This window comes from Pelecanus crispus, chromosome 1 (assembly GCF_030463565.1).
Source record: "Pelecanus crispus isolate bPelCri1 chromosome 1, bPelCri1.pri, whole genome shotgun sequence".
In the NCBI taxonomy this organism is placed as follows: Eukaryota; Metazoa; Chordata; class Aves; order Pelecaniformes; family Pelecanidae; genus Pelecanus; species Pelecanus crispus.
In genome coordinates, this window is record NC_134643.1 from 178,505,650 (window position 1) to 178,523,798 (window position 18,149).

Sequence of the window (18,149 nt, forward strand, 5' to 3'; positions counted from 1 at the left end):
TGACTTATTTAGTAGCAATGCATATCTAGCAGGAGGCTTGAATTAGTGATTGCTGGCTCATGTTTCTGCTCTGTGGGTTTGGCCCTTATCCTTTTTAAGGCTGATTTCCATGAAGCTGATTATGTGCAGGCTAGAGTTAATCTGTAACGCTATCCGTTTCAGTGACACCTCTTCCAGGGCAAAGTGTTGGTTGTTGCCAGGAGCAATCCCTCATTCCCTCACTTTTGGAAATCAGTTAATGCGTATCGTTTGGTCTCCTTCTACCTAGGGAGGTGAATGCATTTCACTGGAGTGGTTGCCTGCAATTCTTGGAGGTTGTGGGGTGAAGGAAGGGTGCCTGCCACACTATGTATTAATGAGCTCTTGGAATCAAGGACCTTAGTTTTGCAAAAATGGTTATAGCTTTGGTGCCTTCAATAATAGTGTTTGGTGTTGTGAGTCAGGAGGTCACTCCTAGCCAGCCCTGTGAAACAAGTGTCTCTTTCCTGCAAGACCAGACTTGCACTGGGAGATGGAGTAGTGTATTTTCATAGTCCGTTACCTGAAAGAGCTGAAAGAGAGTATTCATAGTGTCTTTCTGTTTGTTTTGCTTCCTTCCCCCCGCCCCGCCACCCCAATACTAAAGGTCCGTCACCCTGTCATCTGTGTCAACAACCATGTCTTCTGTTCCATTTGTATTGAAGTGTGGCTGAAGAACAATAATCAGTGTCCAGCTTGCAGGATTCCCATCACGCCTGAAAATCCTTGCAAGGAAATTATAGGTAAGGACAACTTTAGGCTTTGAAATAACTAACTGGTGTTTACTGCTGGAGGAGATTCTTTTGAGTCCAAAGATGCCTGGGTATTTTTTCCTCTGTGGTTTTTTTACCAGCATCTAAGGAAGATCTGACTTTAACTCTTTCTGGAAGCATACATGATAACTATGAGGTAAAAATTCTGAAGATGATGTGTGTATTAATGGTTAGATTATTCAAAGGCAGCAAGCACCCCGTGGCTCTAATGATTGGTTTTTAAATCTTGGTTGGATGGTGCCTTTAACTGGAAAAAATGCATCTTGCTTGAAGTACTCTACCTATGCATTGCAACCTGTTGGCTTAAGACAGTAGCATTTAGCTGAGAAACAGTGTGCTTAAATCCAGAATCTTGAATGAGTATGTGGTCTTTTTTCTTTTTTTTTTTTTGTTTGTTTTGTTTTATTCACCATTTCCTCCCTTTTGCTTTATTTTTAAGAAAATGTCTCTTAGCACAGAAGTAAGTCAAAGCTACAACACTTGAATGAGGATCTGAACTTCCCCAGAGCTAGGAAATACTGCAATCTTTATTTGACATAAAATGTCAGCTCTGCTATTTAGTTCTGAAAGAAAAATATATCTGAACAATCTCACTTTAGAAACTTATACTGTCTTGTACTATGCGTGTTTCCCCCCCGCCCCCCAGCCTTAGCTCTGTTTTAATAGCATGGTCTTAAATAAGATAGGATTCTGTCAAGGAAAATACAAAGTTTAAAAATTCAGAAGTTGTCTTCCTGCTGTGAGGCAGGATTTTGACTTCTAAGCATCACTAATAGATACTCCTGTTTAACCTGTTCTGAAAATGAAAGGACTTTACATTTCCCATGGTAGTAGATTGGTCTGATATTAGATGTATTTTTTATATGAAAAACTCTGTAAAGTGGATTACTAGTATTGAGTTGACTGAAAAAGAAACAATATTAGTGTTTCTTTCATCCTGTGCTGCTTTAGGAGGAACGAGTGAAAGTGATACTATATTTAGTCCAACAGTCAGAAAACACCTACGTAAAACAAGGCTTGAATTGCTCCACAAAGAATATGAGGTAAGGACGTGGGGAGTGTTGTGACTTTCCAGATGAACTGCAACTGTTAAATTACTGCATACAACTGGTCCTTTTGCTTTGAGTCCCATTGTTTTTAATTTGAGTGAAGGTTTACACTGAATCTACATGAAACTCAGCTGCATTAAAATCCCACCTTCTGGCTGAGGTTACAAGAGAGCATTTGCTGGTGCTTGAAGTGATCCCACTGAAGTCATGGTGACGTTCTTTCTATGCTACAGGTAGCCAAGTACACCCAATTCCATAATTTGGTGGGGAATTCCACCCCCAGGTGGTATGGGAGGGTGCATATTGGGTGTTGGGGGCTTTTGTTTTGTCTTTGATACAAATGCAAACATTTTCTGAAGTAATTCCCTGTTGCTCAGGGAGACTAAATTCCTTCTTAAAGAATATTGCCCGCTGTAACCTTATGGCATAGACTAATTTTTATCATTGTTGCTTTATTGTTTTCTGAAAGTGAGTGAATGCTTGGAAGTTTATCTCCACTCTCCTGCTGGAAAAATATTCTCTTAGGAACAAGGTGAAAAGGTGTTAATAAGGAATATGCTTAGTTTGTTTTCTCAGCTGTTGTTTCCTTAGTAGCAGCAGTGAGACGACATCGCATATGTTGCAGGGAAACCTGTCTCAGGGAGGAGAATGAGAGAAAGGAAACGGATCCTCTATATATCCTTAACACTGGGGAAGTAAGGGCTCTCTTTTATGACAAGCTTGCCTGTAGCTCAGCTTCTTTCATCCTCTATGAAAGGAGGAGTCAGGAAAAGGAGGTTTCCTGCCTTTCTATTGAATCAACTCCAAAATCACACAGGCATAGGATAACATAAATCTCTTCAAAAAAGCTAAATTTAAAATGGCTGTTCTCATGGTCGGGGCAGGGGTGGCAAGGAGGAAAAGCTTGATTATTCTTGCAAATATGCCTTGGATTTATGTAAATGCCATATATGACCTCCTTTAGTAATCTGACCTTGAGCAACTCAAGTTGGTGAGCAGTGTAGAAGACACGTTTTCAGGATAAATTATTTCTTTTATCCTTTTAACAAGAGGCTTTTGAAGGCTTTTGCTTCTCTGTGGCTTCAGACCGGTACATCTAAGAGCTTTGTTCTTTGCATTTTGAGAGTCTTTCCTAAGATGTTGCTACTTCTGTTTAGCTGGAGCAGCCTCTTCCAGGCAGTGTTCCATCCATTTTGAATCTCGAGACTTTCAGCATCTGAACATGTGATGTTTCAGAATGATATGAGAGAAACATTCTCAAATAACAGCAAGTGACTCAGCAGCGGACGACCTTAAGAACACTCTTGATACAGGAAATCCTCCAACAGAGTGCCCTAATAATAGATTCATGTTGTTGCATGCTTTGAAGCTTCTGGTCTGCCCGCCAGTTTGTTCAGGGTCCTTTATGTAGTCTAGGGATTCCCTTCACTAAAACCTTCTCTATGCTTGAGTGTGCAGGTTGATTAAAATCCTGCCTAGAGCACAATACATAAGCATACTTGGATATATGTGTAAGTGAAGGCATGCATCTGGGCTTGCCAGAGAACCCATGTTTCTAAAGTGCTGTGGGAACTTGCCAGTATTATTTAATTAATCTCATGCATTATTTTAATTCCTGTGAATTTCTGACACCTTTAGGATGAAATAGAATCCCTGCAAAAAGAAGTGGAAGATCTGAGAGGTAAAAATCTCAGTTTACAGACACAGCTGAAATCTCTTCTGGATCCTACAGCATCAGCTTTGTCTTGCCAAAATGAGGAAACTAGCCAGTCAGCAGATGAAGCAAGTACCAGTGGCCCCGAAACCCCAGAGGAATGGAGCAAAAAGCTGAAAGCTGCAAATTATATATATGAAAAAGTGATGGATAACATGGAAAAGTTAAAGGAGGTAATAAATACATTTCTTCATCTATCTTGTAGTGTAACTGTTTCATGTTAGTTAAATGGGAGTGAGAGCTAGCATGACCTCTGGATACTTCATAGATCCAGAAGAAAGAGGAAAAAATTGAATTCCAGTGACTGTTGGTGTATCATAGTATTTCCATATAGCCTTTGCAAGTGTCAGATGTTATTGCTTGTTCTAGTGAGTCTTCTATGTGACTCTTCTTCAACTCCTCTGTCACTGTATGACTGGGTAATTGGATTATAGCAGCACTTGTCACCAGTATTGATGACCAGATTTTTCAGGCTTGCAATAATCTATACAATATATCTATTTTACAGCATTCACTGGCCAAACACAGTACAGTTGGCTGAGGCAGATTTTGCACTGTTGCCCTCCCCATTAGCCGATATTTTTGGTGCAATTTGCTGAGACAGAGTAACTTGACCCTTTGACCGAAAATAGACAAGCTTCAGCATTTTATGACCAGAAGATCCTTTACTGGAAACCTGCGGCTTTTTTATACATCTTGATATTGCAGAAGAAGGGGTGCAGGAGATAGTCATGCGAAAATACATCTAAATAAAAATACTTTGCAAAGTCTACCAGTGGGCACAAGGAGGATCACCTCAAACATTGAAGAAGAGTGAAATTTCAAGATTAATTTGAAAGGCAAGGTGGAAAGAACGGGACTTGCATTTATGCAAAATGCTTCCTTTATTTCTTCTATTAATGATCCTGGGTTGCCTCCTGCAAAATCAAAACGTTATGTGTTTAGGACATTTTTTTTTCCTTTGTAAGCATTAATAGTGTTTATGCTTTTCCTGTGCTACAGAGGCCCACGTTATACTCTTCTGCCATTCTGTTGTTGTTCATGGGGCACTACTAGATTTGCCTCTGTGTAGTCTAAAGCAAATTGTGGCCCTGATTGGACTGCATGATAAACACTAAAAGGAATAAACTGAGTTTCCAAAATTAGCTTTTTCAATAGCTTGGCTAGACTCAGACTTCAACTTTACAGTCTGGGACACATCTTCTGCCCTCCTAAGAGTATCTCAGGAGCTTCAGAGTCACTTGTAGTTGGCAAAATGGGATTTGCAGCAAGGAGTTCTTGTCTGCCTAATTTTGGGATTGGGGTTCCCCCCCCCGTAAAGTTAAACTGTACTGCCTCTTTTTTTTTTTGTGGTGACTAAGGTTTTTAACTTTTTGCCTAGGTAAGTAAAAAGAAGAATATAGGAGGCACTGAGGGAAGAGTATGTTTGGGTTTTTTTCAGTATAACTTCAGCCTTAGCAAGAAAAGGCTTTTAAGTTTATGGAGTCTCTGAATTTGGTTAAAGGTTAGATATGAATAGCGGTTTAGATGGGTTTTAGGGAGCAAGTCTTAAACTGTGATCCAGGCACTCTCTTCCCATCTGTTCCCTGTTCAACAGCTGTTCAATTCCAGAAGTACCTACAATCACTTGGCTCTTCTTTTGGACTTTGTTTCATTTCTGAGCATGCACTGACCAGCCCCAGTCTGAACAGGAAGACCTTTTTCCCATGTACACCAGAAACCTTCTTACCCCTAAAGTACCTGACCCAGAAGCTTCAACCACCCTTCACTTCCCAGAGAGACAGGGTGCCTCAGAAAATGTGGTTGCCATCAGTTTCTTTTAAAACCAGACTGAGTCGGGAAATAGCAGCCACCTTTATCATTTAATGTCCTAGAGCAAAGACTCCCAAAGAGTCACTCATTATGACTTTGAGTGGAGTCATAACAAGTATGGAAGTGGTGATACAAACCCAGTAGTAGAAGTACTGGACAAAGTACACTCATTAATAATGCAGTTACATTTACTCATTAATCCAGATGTTGTGCTGCAAGTGGGGATCCCTTGCAGATTACTGCCTTGGAGGGTAGAGCACTCTCTGGAAGAAGGACACCAAAGAGGTTCAGTCCTGCTTTGCCATGTGCCAGGTGGATGCCCTACCTACCAACTCTGCGCAAGTCATGCAATTTCCTATTTTATTGTGTGGCTGGGGGAACTGTGTCTCTGGAAAGAGAGAAGGGTCTTGGCCATGTTTTCAAATGGTTTGATACTCCTTTGGAAGTGAGGTGTCCTGGGTTCTTGCTTTCGGGGTAGTGTTTTGTCCTTTTATTGTTCAAATACCAAATAGTTGACACTCAGGCACCCAAGCCCTGGGCTCACCCTTCCCATTCCTTTTTTACCATAAGTCTCCATTTACTCTTTCTGCCCCTAGGAATATTCTAGTGTTTGGGGGGTGGTGGTGGTGGTTGGTTTTTTTCTTTTCTGCTCCATTCCCCCTACCCCACACTGTCTTAGCTTCACCTGGAGGCGTTGCTGGGGATATTTGTATAAGCATTTAGAGTCTTCTGCCTCTCTTCTTGCAATGTTTGATGCTTCTGAAAAAGTACATTTCACTCCAGAGCCCAGTTGCATAGCTCCTTCTTTGGTTCTAACTCTAGATCATACTTTTATTATGCAGTGAAAGCGTCATCTAATTGAGGCCGTGAATTACGAGTCTTGGACTGGTGCTGCTGTTTTCAGCATACGGAGACTGGGCAGACTATGAAGTGCAAAGAGTATTTTCTACTTGTTAGGATGGTGGCATTCATTGTTCTGAAACACGGCAGCAGGAAAACTTCTCTTTATATGAAGTATCTTGTTAACAAGGGTGTCCACTGAACTGAGAAGAAGGAATTGACCTCTATTCAAGGAGTAAGGGTTGTGAATAAGGAGTCTTAATCACAACATCCTGGAAGAAAGTGAAGAAAGACTGCAAATAGCTTGTTGTAATGGATTTACATCCATAGGATAACTATGCTTTAAAAACAACAAGCCAAAGAAACCTAAAGTAGTCTTACTCTAATTTGGAATGGAGGAAGCTGTTCAACATTAGTTTTGCTGATACCTGCACATTGTAATGTTAATGTACTTAACGTATTTAGTCATGTGGAAAAAAAAAAAACATGGAATTGCCATTAGTACATCTCCTTAATGACTTTCTGTACTAACTAACATAGCTGTGTTTATTTCCCTAGATAGGACACTTGCGATGTATTTTGGGTATATAAATAAAAAATGTCTGTTCGCTATTCAGTTTTGCAAGCCATTTCCCATGGTGATTTTTAAGTGGTGTCCCTGTCTGAAGGCTGTTTCCTGCCTTCACATTTCTAGTTCTGTCTCTTTAAAAAGGAGAAACAGCTTGTCCTATAAATATTAGAAGTCATTTCTGTTTTACTGTATACTTATTTTTTTCCTTTTCTTTTCCTTAGGCAAATAAGAAACTGAGCATGGAAAACAATAGCCTTTTAAGAGAGAATTTGCGTCTAAAAGCTGAAGTTGATAGTCGATCACCCCAAAAGTATGTGAATATTTTAAAAGCTACCATATTTTATTTATAGACTGTTTAACTGTTGCACAACTTTAACCTAAAATGGTGGTGGTGTACATGGCGTTGCATATGTGTCTCCAGGTAGACTTTGGAATTTTTATCCTCATAGACTTGGGTGAGAAATGCAACTTACAGAATAGCAGCAAGTCTACAGTGAAGGAATATGACATGACTACAGGTGCTATTCTTTGCATTACCTGGCCAATGTTGAAGGGCTGGATTTATTAGTTGAATTCTACAGTTAACTTATATTGTTATTGGGAAATTTCTAAATCTGGTATATGGTCAAAGTAGAAGGTCTGTTACTGAGTGCAGAGGTTCTGGTTGTTTGTATTTGTTTTGTTTTGTTCTTCCTTTTGCTGCCTTCAGGGTTTGTTCTGTGGACTTAGGCTCCCTATTCAAGGAAAGTCCCTGACAGCTTTGTGTATGGGCAAGATATGTAGAATCGAGCTTCTGCAGCATGAGAACATCATTCCCAGAAGTGACACCTGTGTTTAATACTCTGTCTTAAGCAGCTAAAACGTAAATGACAATGACCTCAAAAAGCAGAAACTTTGCCATACTGATTACAGCTGTGTGCTAAGGTACCTCTCCTTGAAAGTACTTTGTGAAGTAACATGTTCATGTTTTTAAAGTTTTGTTCCTTTCTCTCATTGGTTTAGAACTGAGAAAGCTAAGAGCAGCATCGGCCAAAGGTTTATACAGTGCTTTTGAGGAAAGGGTTGAGGGGTACCTCTGGAATGTGTGAAGAGAGCTCTCTGGATTTTGTTCTAGTTCACAACTCACTTGCTGGAAGATGAAATTCATCCTTATAGAGAGCTTGCTTGCCAGACTGCTTGTCATTCAAGACCACAGGAAAGAAGATGCATGATCCTTGTGCTATGCTGTTAAATGCATAAAAGTACATTCTGCCCTGAAATCCCCTAATAAGGGAGATAGAGCCCTGTTTACGGGCTTGGCAATGGAGAGGACTTTAATGGCATGGAATATCTTTTCCCGTAAGATTCGAGAGTGAGTTGGCAAGGATGGCAAACTTGAAAAGTAAATAGATGTAACTAAATAAATCCTTGAAAAGAAGAGCTAGAAGACACCAGATCGTCTAACTTGATTTTACTTTACTGATGTCAGGTAAACTCCCCAGTGGAGAGGATCTCCGTTTCTTCTAGCTTGTGCACACTTTACCATCCTGTTGGTCAGAAAAATTAGATATCAGAGGAGGCATGTGTGTGAAGAACTAGTCTTTGTTGTAAGCTGATTATTTTCCCATGTTTTGCCAGTGTGGCCTAAAACAATAGCCGGTCACTTTCTTCTTTAGAGGCACAGATATAGGCAAATGTTATTAGAAATTGGACAGCGTCAAGGTCCGTTTTGCAACCCAGATGCCAGCTAGATTGGCCTGTCCATGTCTCTACTATTAAACTTTTTTTTTAGTCTCCAGAACAAATAGTTATGTCCTATCTGAGTGTTGGGAATGGGAATGATCTTTGGCCTATGCTAACTCGAGAACTGTGCATGGGAATTAAGCACACGAGTTGTATCAGGCTTAAACTGTGCCAGGAACAGTTCAAACACTTCAGGAGTGTAGACAGTGGCGTGTCTGTACCCTGCCTCTGCTATCTTTGGTTTTACGTTGAGCCCAGTGGTGTACTACAAGAATTTAAGTATATGCAAGGAAAAAATTGTCCTGGAAGAAACCCTCCCACATCTTAAATTTAGCAATTTTGATTCGCTCTACCTGTACCCATTCAGTCCTAGTCATGTCTTCTAGGCTGAATTTGTCTAATTCTTCTAGAAAAGTGTGACTTAAGAGGAAAAATAAACTTCTGATTTGTTTGGTTTTGCCGTACTCTCAGGTGTCTCCAGTGTCTATGGTTTTCTGAAGCAGTAATGCTTAGAACTGGGGACTAGATTCCAAATGAAGCTTCAGTAGCACTAAGTAGAGCAGAAAAACGGTCTTGTGTCTTGCTACAACATCTTATATTGATATCTTGCAATACCCTTTTTGTTGCTTCCTTTTACCTGGCACTTACAGCACAAATGGTCAGTACCAGTTCTGCTAAATGGCTGCTTAGAAAGTTACCTTCCTACCTCATTTTGCATTTGTGCTGCTAATGTCCCCTTCCAAAGTGTGGGACTTTACCCATTTATTGGCTTTCTTCAGGTTGATGTTTTGAGGCACTTGTCAAACTTGAAACCATTTTTTTTTAATTCCAGTCACGTCCTTCAGGTGGTAGGAAGTCTTTCCTGTCATAGTGTTGTTAGCAGATATTATAAATTAACTTTCACCCTTGTAGTCATTAGTCTGGTCAATATCTAGACGAGACCTAACATCAGGACATTTTAAAAATGTTCTTCCAGTTCCGACGGCAAACTTTGATAATATCTGAAAGGTCTTTTAACTAGGCTTCACACACTGGACAGGGGTTGCAATAGCTGTTTTCTTATCTTGCTTATGAAATCAGAATTGAAGACATAAGCATCAGAGCCCGACAATGTCGCTATAATTAAACTTTCCTGTGCAGGTACACTGATTTGCCAGTACAGTTGTTTCAGTGTACTTTATTCAGAATTGTTTAGAAGGTAATTTTTGGGAAAAGTTTCTGAATGGCTCTCTAGTGCAATTTAAAATAGCTACCGTATTGGATCTTCGTAATTCAGTATCACCACCATTGTTTAATTTGTCATACATTTCTTAGCTTCAGATGGTCAGGTATGGATTCACACTTAAACAACTGGCGAGATAACTAACTATAACTTGTATCAAATTATTTTTGAAAGGATTTGTCAGCATTCAGTCCCCTTATCCCAAATGTAGTTCATTTTGTGCATAATGACACTGGAGCTAAATATCACAGCCTAAACTATTTTAGTAGCCTTTGCTTTATAGCAAAGGAAACACTGGTGGCAGGTGAATGATCCCATCGTAGCACAGACTCTAACTCTGACATCACAGGAAAAATATAATTAGCCTTCTTCAGTGGTCAATAAAAAACTTTCCTTTTATCATAGTCTTGAGTTGTTTTTTCCTTGTTCATAGCCATTAAAACCTGCTGAAAAATGTCATGTATGTCAATAAAATTGATATTGCAGCCATGTTAGGGATTTTTACACAATTTTTAATTGATTATGTTGATTGATCAGGGTTTTTTTTTTTCATGAAACATTTTTGAGAATAGAGCTTCACCAGAATACCATACCATCATATAGTTGGAACATAGGTCTGAAAAGCAAATAGAGGTAAGTTTCTTGCTCTGATTCCTACCGAAGACCTGTATTAGTCTTCCATCTCTCAGGCAAGTCAGACTGGGTGTTTGGTGGTTGTTGCTTGCTCTTTGTTTGCTCTTTCTCCTGAGGAATTTTCAGTGAATTCCATTTTCCTGATACAGAATAGGAAAACTTCTAAAACTTAAGTTTTGCAGGGTGATAAAGCCCTATTACTTCCAGCTCTACTTAAAATAGAAAACTGTTAGGTCTATTGGCAAGGCACAGTGGATCTAAAAGCATTTTTGGCAAAGGGATGTTTGCTTTTTACCTGAAGGAAAATAACTAGCAAGTCCATCTACTCCAGGGTATAGTGTATTTTATGAATGGTTAGATTCAAATTAGCTTGAACCAGACTTCTAGGCTTCCTAGGAGTCTTTTCCCTAAATATTTAATTTCTTCTGCCAGTTAAAATCCCAGTCTGAAAAACTATCTGTAACATGCATAAAATTGTTGAGTTATCTCTTTTCTCTGGTTTTGTGAGTTGTTTTATTGTTGTTTTGGGTTGGTTTTTTTTTTTCCCTTTCTCCAGTTCTGCTGTTTAGATTTGTGACTTCAGGTACCTGTACACGGAAATCTAAGGCTGTTGACTTTCTAGGTCATTCTGTAGAGCATTCAGTTTTTATGTAACTCAAATATTCCCACTCATGCCAGACTATTTAATTCAGTCTGCATTTCAGTGAGCCTACAAATAGGCTTCTAGTAACGTGTGTCCAGGGTGCAGAGGGTAAGATGCTGCTATCTTCCTTGATAGAAAACTGGACTTCTTTCTCACCTCCCCACAAGCTTCTTGTTGCAGAGGAGTGGCCATCTTCAAAGACCAGCTGCAGTGTGGCTTTAAAAGTAAATAGGAGAAAATGCTATTTAGTGGCCTTCAAAACAACTTTGAGTTCTTGAGTCATACATTAAACCTTGAGGAAGCACTCGCTCCAGGCATGAAGATCTAAACCTTAAGCAGATGGGTGAGGACGTTCAGATCTCACTGCTTGGTTTTGTGGGTTTTCTGGTGGTTTTTTTCTAGTAATTCTGAAGTAATTCTTTCCAGCTTATGCTGTTTACCGACCTTGGGTATAATCTGGTTTTACTACATGGAAGACCAGTGCTGTTTCACTGAAACATGTTAAAATGCTTGGAGACGCTTTGCACATTTGTCTGAATTCACCCAATTCCCTAAGTTAAAGGGAAAGTTCTTTTTAAAGAACGTATCCTGGCTGGTCTTCTGTTCAAATCCTGCTGCTCTACACTCATCCAACAAACAGTAAATCTTAGTCTTTCTCATGTGATGTGAAGGAGGTGGATTTCCCTGCTGCTCAGGAGAGATTTCATGAGGAAGGCCATGTGTCTTCAGATTGGTTTGTGTTCTGTGAACTGTACAATGGAGGGGGATTTACTGCCCAGTATATGCTTATATTGAAAATAACTTGTTCTTTTACAAGCTTAGAAAATGAGCTATAGCAAGTGTTTCTACTACTTCCTTCAAGAAGGGAGTTGTTGACTTTCTTCTGTCAGCCAGCCTGGCTTGCAGAATGGAAAGCAGTAGTAGGCTATACCCAGGACTTTTTCTTCAGTGGAACCAAATTCCGTTACTGGCTTCAGATCTTAAATAGAGCAACATGCTTGAGGTATATCTCTTGACTTTTTTTTTTTTTTTCTTGCTTGCTAGGAAAAGGCTCCCATCTAACAGTAACTGTTTTTCCTTCTTAAAAATGCCTATGCAAATATGACACACTTTTAAGGCAATTGTATATAACCTGGGATATTGTTAAGATGTTGCTGCAGATCACCTTTCATAGTTGGTGTAGAGGATGATTGCAGAACCGGTTCTCACGCAGCTGCATCTCCTACATGATATCACAAAAGGACTGTGGAAACTAGCAGGGCTTTCAGCTGTTTTGTTCTTGGATTTCCTACCTTTTTTTCCCACCTAACTGCAGAACCCAAGTGAAAATGTGTATCTAAATGATGTGACTGGGTTTGGTTGTGCACTGTGGCATTGCCCTGATCTTGAACTTTGACAAGCCTTGACTGACTGTACATTGTCATTTCCCACTTCTCGCCCTTTGTTTTCTTTGGAGGATGGATCATGCTCATGTATCTGAGCTGCAGGGCAGTCCCCAGTCTGGGCCATCAGGTCATTAGAACTGGAGAGATCTTCCATGGCATCCTTGCAGCCCCAGTCTTCAGTAAATGGTTATACAGGAAAACTATTTGCTGCAGCTGCTTACTGTCCATGAAGAGAAATGTTTTTATGAGGTTGTGTGGTTTTAAACTGAGTTGATACGAGTTAAGGGCTCAACCAGACAGACCTGTTACTGGCAGTGGTCACTGTGTGAAAATAAAACGTAAGTTGAATTTGCAGAACTGATAGATAAGAAGAAAAAACAGCTGAAGAAATTTGTTCTCTTGTGGGTGAGAGACTATTAAACTTCCCAAACAGTTTCTAAATGGACAGCTTCAGGAGTACTCAAACATAACTGAGGGAGCAGTTGTGGAATAATGTGAAAGAGGGTTACTCAAACATTATAGCTATAATGTTAGTTCTTCTTGCTCACTGTAGATGAGAGCTGACTGCAGCTTTCTGATTGGTGTCAAGTTAGAATAATGCTGGGACAAGAAGGAGGACTGTAACTGAGGAAAGGTCCTGAAATATGGGGTTCAAGTGCTCATCTAGACATCCAGTGTTACCTCAGACACTATAGCATTACACCTGTCTGGGGCTGGCAGCTGTGATGCAGGACCTATAGGAGACCTGCATCCTTCCAGAGTGATAGCTGGAGGCCAGCAGTCCTGTAAAAGACCTTAAGCCATCTAAAATGTCACTAGGTGTCTGTGTTGAAGGATCCAAATACCACCTGAAATGTCTTTCTATTCACTTTCTGAGTGACCACTAGTTTCTCTGGGCTTTCAGTTTTCTATAGAGAGGATGTACTTGAAACAAATGCAGTGAGATCTGAAATCATTGTTTAAGTGATACAACTAAAGAACAAGGCGCTAACACTGAAAAGACTTTGTCCATACGTGAGGATATGAAAAGTGCTCTTTGCCACATGTATACTGAATAACTTCCACTGAAGAATGTATCGAATTGTTACCAAGTGTGAAACGGTTAAAATACTTCAGGAAAAATAATTTATCTGGAGTGTCAGGCCAAATTTTATTTTCACATAACTGTACTGCATTCTGTTATTATTATCGTCAGACCGTAACTTTTTGGCTATGGCACAGCTCGCTGTACATCTGAAGGGAAAAGAAGAGGAGATCTCTTAGGAGAGTGCTTTGGTTTGGGGAGATGGTGAAGGTTCTGGTTTCTCTAACCAAAATATGTATGTCTTTTAAACTGTCTGCTGCTGACCTGCCAGATCAGTCACTAAAACACCTACGTCATGCTCTGGTCTGGAGTAATTGGTTTAAGTATGTGCATTGCAATATGGGTGTCTTAAAAATCCATGTACTTGAAAATTTGGGAAATAAATGCATGCAAGTCTGAAAGCAGGAACAGAAAGCAACTGCTGTTCTGGTGCTTAACTGCAGAAGTAACTGTTTGTAGGCAGCATGTCAGATGCTCCATTTCTGAAAACCAAAATTCATAAGCACATCCCTCTACAACAATTAACATATTAGTGATGCTGTTTGGCTTTGAACAACATACTGTGGGTTTTTTTAACCTGAGGACACTTGTTATAGAAGTTGCACTTGAGAATACAGTGCTTCTTCCTCATAAGCAAATCTCAGGCTGTCACTAATGCTATTTGCATTAAATAAACATATTACACCATTCTTCCATTAAAATGGAATTGCCAGGTATGCATATAAATGTAAACACGTTTAATTTTTATGTCAAAGTGTCTGTTACAGCAGACCCCAGAAAATCTTGCTTATTTTACATAAGCATTTTTCCCCATCTCTCGCTTGGCTATTAAGCTAAGTTGTATTTTTGCATGATTTTTATATCCTCTATTAAGCAGCGTAAGGTTTGCTCCTGTAAGGTTGTGTGAACAGGTCTGTTAGAGAAAGGCAAAATAAATACTTTTGAATCACCCTAGGAAACAGGAAGGGTTTTGCTTGGGTCCTGCTGTGCTGCAGTGGCTCCTTCAGTATTTTAAACCAAAATCTGTGTTCCTTTTACTGAAGGAGGGAATAAGCCAAAATGTGTTGTATGTGAGGATGCTTATTTCATTGTAACCCCCTTCAACTGAAAATATAGTTGAAACGTTCCTGAGCTGTCTGTGATTCTGCTTTTATCTAATTTCATAGGGGAGAGGGAGGAAGTCTTGTGCACCTTTTCTCCCATTTCGCTCTTGCATGTAACCAGAAATGGAGAAACCGCTGTAATCAATTGAGAAAAGTTGTTACCCATAGAGTAAGCAAATGCAAAATGGTCTGTCTCCATTTTTATGGAGACAAAGGTAATTGGGTAGAGGTAAGGGATGGGGGGGCGGGGGTGTCCTTGCCTTAGTAGAGTTCCAATCCAGCCAGCTTCTTTTAGAGGAAAAAAAGTCTTACTAAGTGAACATTCCTATCTCAATAGAAAACTACTACCTTGCCGTTTCGTGTCTACAAAGTAGTGAGTGGCACATACCAAACCCATATGGAGCTTAGGCTGATCTGATCTGATCTGATCTAAAAAGTGGTCTAGTAGCAGTTCTGCGAAAGAACCGACTTAGACTGTTGTGTGAATCTTCCCCACCGCTGAACCATCTACACCAGAATCTTTGAAGTCCTTTAAATATGCAGAAGCAGTTGAATGGTGAAATCTTAAAGGTCTTTTCCAACCTAAACGATTCTATGATTCTATGATATGTCAGTAGATCTCGTCGCTCGTGCCCAGCTTGTTTGGGGCTTGTGATACCCCTTATTCCTTTCCCCAGCTGCCCACTTAACTGTATTGCAGTTGTCAGCATAGAGCAGTTTCCTACTGCTTTGGGCTCAGAAATAGAAAAAACAAAATACTGTTCAGTTCTTTGCTGGAAATGCATGCACAGATTCATGGATGTTTTGCCAGCATACTCACAGACCACAGATGTACCACCTTCAGACCTCACTGGTCTAAGGGTTGCAGTGGGAGCATTTTGCAAAGGGGTGAGGGGATGGAATGGGAAAAATGGAATGGGAATTCCCTGTGACTCTGAAAGATGCCGAAGGAGGGACAGACAGACAGACAGACAAAGAAACAAGGTGGAAATTCCAGGCAGTGTTTGTGGTGGAAGAGTGAATATAAACTTGTGCTGTAACACGGAGCTGCAAGATGGAAAGCGGAGGTTAGTGTAAGCCCATCTACAGAATTGTCATTTCTTTGTGATATAAAACCTTCTGTGTCAGAGTTGCAGGGTGGCTGCAGGTCCTTCCCTCCTTCCTAAAAATACCAGAACTTTAATTGTTTTTTTCTTTCCATAAATTGAAAGCCTCGGATGGAGCAGGGAATTCCCTGGTGCCCACCTGTCAGTGACAAGTTAGAATTAGTCAGGGCATATAGCTGAAACCTTCACCTGCCCTCTGGGGAAGGTCAGTCTTGAAAGCTGGTGGAGGATGGGGGGAAGGCAAGTCCCTATCTTGGCAGTTGAAAACATGCTCAAGCTGGAAGCCCCACAAACACACAACTTTCACAAACCACAAGTGGCAGGTTTTTTGTATTGGAGCCAAGGAAGAAATTAGATTGTTCTGGTTGTAAAGCTCAAAAAAACCAAGTAGCTCTGAAGTAAGTGGAAGTACCATCCACGCAATGGCCAAGGAAAAGCTGTATATCTAACGGGAACATAATTGAAATGGTCTATATAAGTATTTAAACCACCTCAAAGGACTATTGCAATTTCTGAATTTCATATTGGCATTTATATTTGACAAGGTGACATTGTGTAAAAAATGTATTGTAAAACACTGCTGTACTGTAGGAAAATGATTGAATGTAAATATTTCAAGATGTGGACCACTGTTCAAATGTTATCATAAATCTTTGCCATTGTTTTAGGGGATAATTCTTCATGCATATTTGAGTTGAATTGATAGAACCAGCCCCTGAAAGGGTAATCTGCTTGTTATTGCCTTACTACCACTAATAGTTTAATTTTGGCTTTTCAGGTATTCACCTCCACCTGTATATTATATAGGACGATTTATTCTTTTTCATAACTAGCCGAGAAAAGTTCTGACTTTTGTTTTCGAATTAACACAGTGTTTAATAGCCTTGTTCTTTCTTGAAGTGAGCTTGCAAAGCACCACGAGAATGTCTTTTTCCAGCTTAATATTTTCTTTCTTTTTTACTTCTTGCAGGTTTGGTAGGTTTACAATAGCTGCACTTCAGTCCAAAGTAGAACAAAGTGAACGTGAAATGAACCGTCTAAAAAAGGCACTGGAAAGAAGTGATAAATACATAGAAGAAATGGAGTGTCAGCTTTTACAGCTGAAAAATGCAGGTGAAGGAACCCAGACAGTGAGTGCTGTTAGTGAGAGAGTGCTTTCCACAGATGCTAAAGGAGCTGAGAGCAATGAAGATACAACATGTTTGAAAACCCAGGTTGAGGAGAAAAAAGCTTTGACTACCAGTCAAAGTCCTGACAGTCTTGAACAGCTGACAGGTGGCGGAACTTGTTTAAGCTCTTCTAGCCAAGATGGTTCAAATGGCTCAAATACCCAGTGTGCCCCAAAGAAGGAACTATTTCCAGGATGTCAGGGGGTTCTCCTGGATGAAAATACTACAAATATGGATGCCTGCTTAGAAGAGCAGTGGAATAAGATTGAGGAATGTACACCATATAAGGATGAAGAACTTTATGATCTTCCACCACCATGCACTCCTTTTCTGTCTCTCAGTCGCCTTCAGTTGAATACTCCTGATGGGAAAGAAAATGCAAGGAAACCATCAACGTTCCTGAGAAAACTGAAATTTGAAGAGTTTTGTGACACTTCAGATGATTGCAGCAAAGATTCTCCAGAGCACAGCACAAGCAGCTGTAATAGCGAAAAGAAGCTAAACTGTTTTACTGCAGGAAAATCAGGCTTTTGGGGGACCTGCCCAACAAATTTTGCTGTGAATTTAGATTTCGATGAATCAGAGCAAAATTCAGTAGCTAGTCAGTCAGATGAAACATCAGCAAAGTCCAGTGATAAAACAAGTTCTTGCTTACCTAAAAGGTTACATACTCTTTGCTCTTCCGAAATGAATCGCACAAGAACCTCCAGCGAGGCATCTATGGATGCTGCCTACCTCGATAAAATTTCTGAGTTGGACTCAATGATGTCTGAATCAGACAACAGCAAGAGTCCGTGCTACAATTTCAAGTCCTCCGATCTTGATAATTCTTCAAAGTCAACAGAATGCGCTAAGCTTTTGAATGAAACTGAGAAGAAACTGGAAGAGATGAATGAGGAACAGAGTATGAAGTGTCCAGAGACAAGCAATCTGGCAGTTGACAGAACTGGCTGGAAACCTGCTATGTTTTCCATCCTCTCCCCATCTGAGCGAGATATGAATGACCACTTTCCGCTGTTTACAGGCCAAAACGTAGTGGCTAGTGATATCAAACCTCCAAACTGTTTATTTCAAAGAGACTTCTCCCAGAGTTTACTCTTCAGTAACTCACAAAGGTTGTTTGAAGAACAGAAGTTTGGTTCCTGCTTTTTAAAGATGTCATCTGACCTGCACAATCAGCTTAATCCTCCTTGGGTGTCTTCCTTTATAGCTGAAAGGAAAAATAAAAATGTCGGTCAGTCGACCAAGAGGAAAATTCAAAGCAGCCTTTCCAGTGCTAGTCCGTCGAAAACCACCAAAAACTGA

At 40.1% G+C, this 18,149-nt stretch overlaps 1 protein-coding gene across 1 annotated transcript in view; it reads left to right on the plus strand.

The window, feature by feature from the left end:
• The window catches only part of OBI1 (ORC ubiquitin ligase 1), a 29,056-nt gene extending 10,907 nt beyond the window's left edge, over positions 1 to 18,149 (plus strand). Inside the window, exons 2-6 of the mRNA XM_075727733.1 lie at positions 626 to 761; positions 1,743 to 1,834; positions 3,479 to 3,727; positions 6,999 to 7,087; positions 16,646 to 18,149. Coding sequence (XP_075583848.1) covers positions 626 to 761; positions 1,743 to 1,834; positions 3,479 to 3,727; positions 6,999 to 7,087; positions 16,646 to 18,149 — 2,070 coding nt within the window. The remainder of the gene's footprint in view (positions 1 to 625; positions 762 to 1,742; positions 1,835 to 3,478; positions 3,728 to 6,998; positions 7,088 to 16,645) is intronic.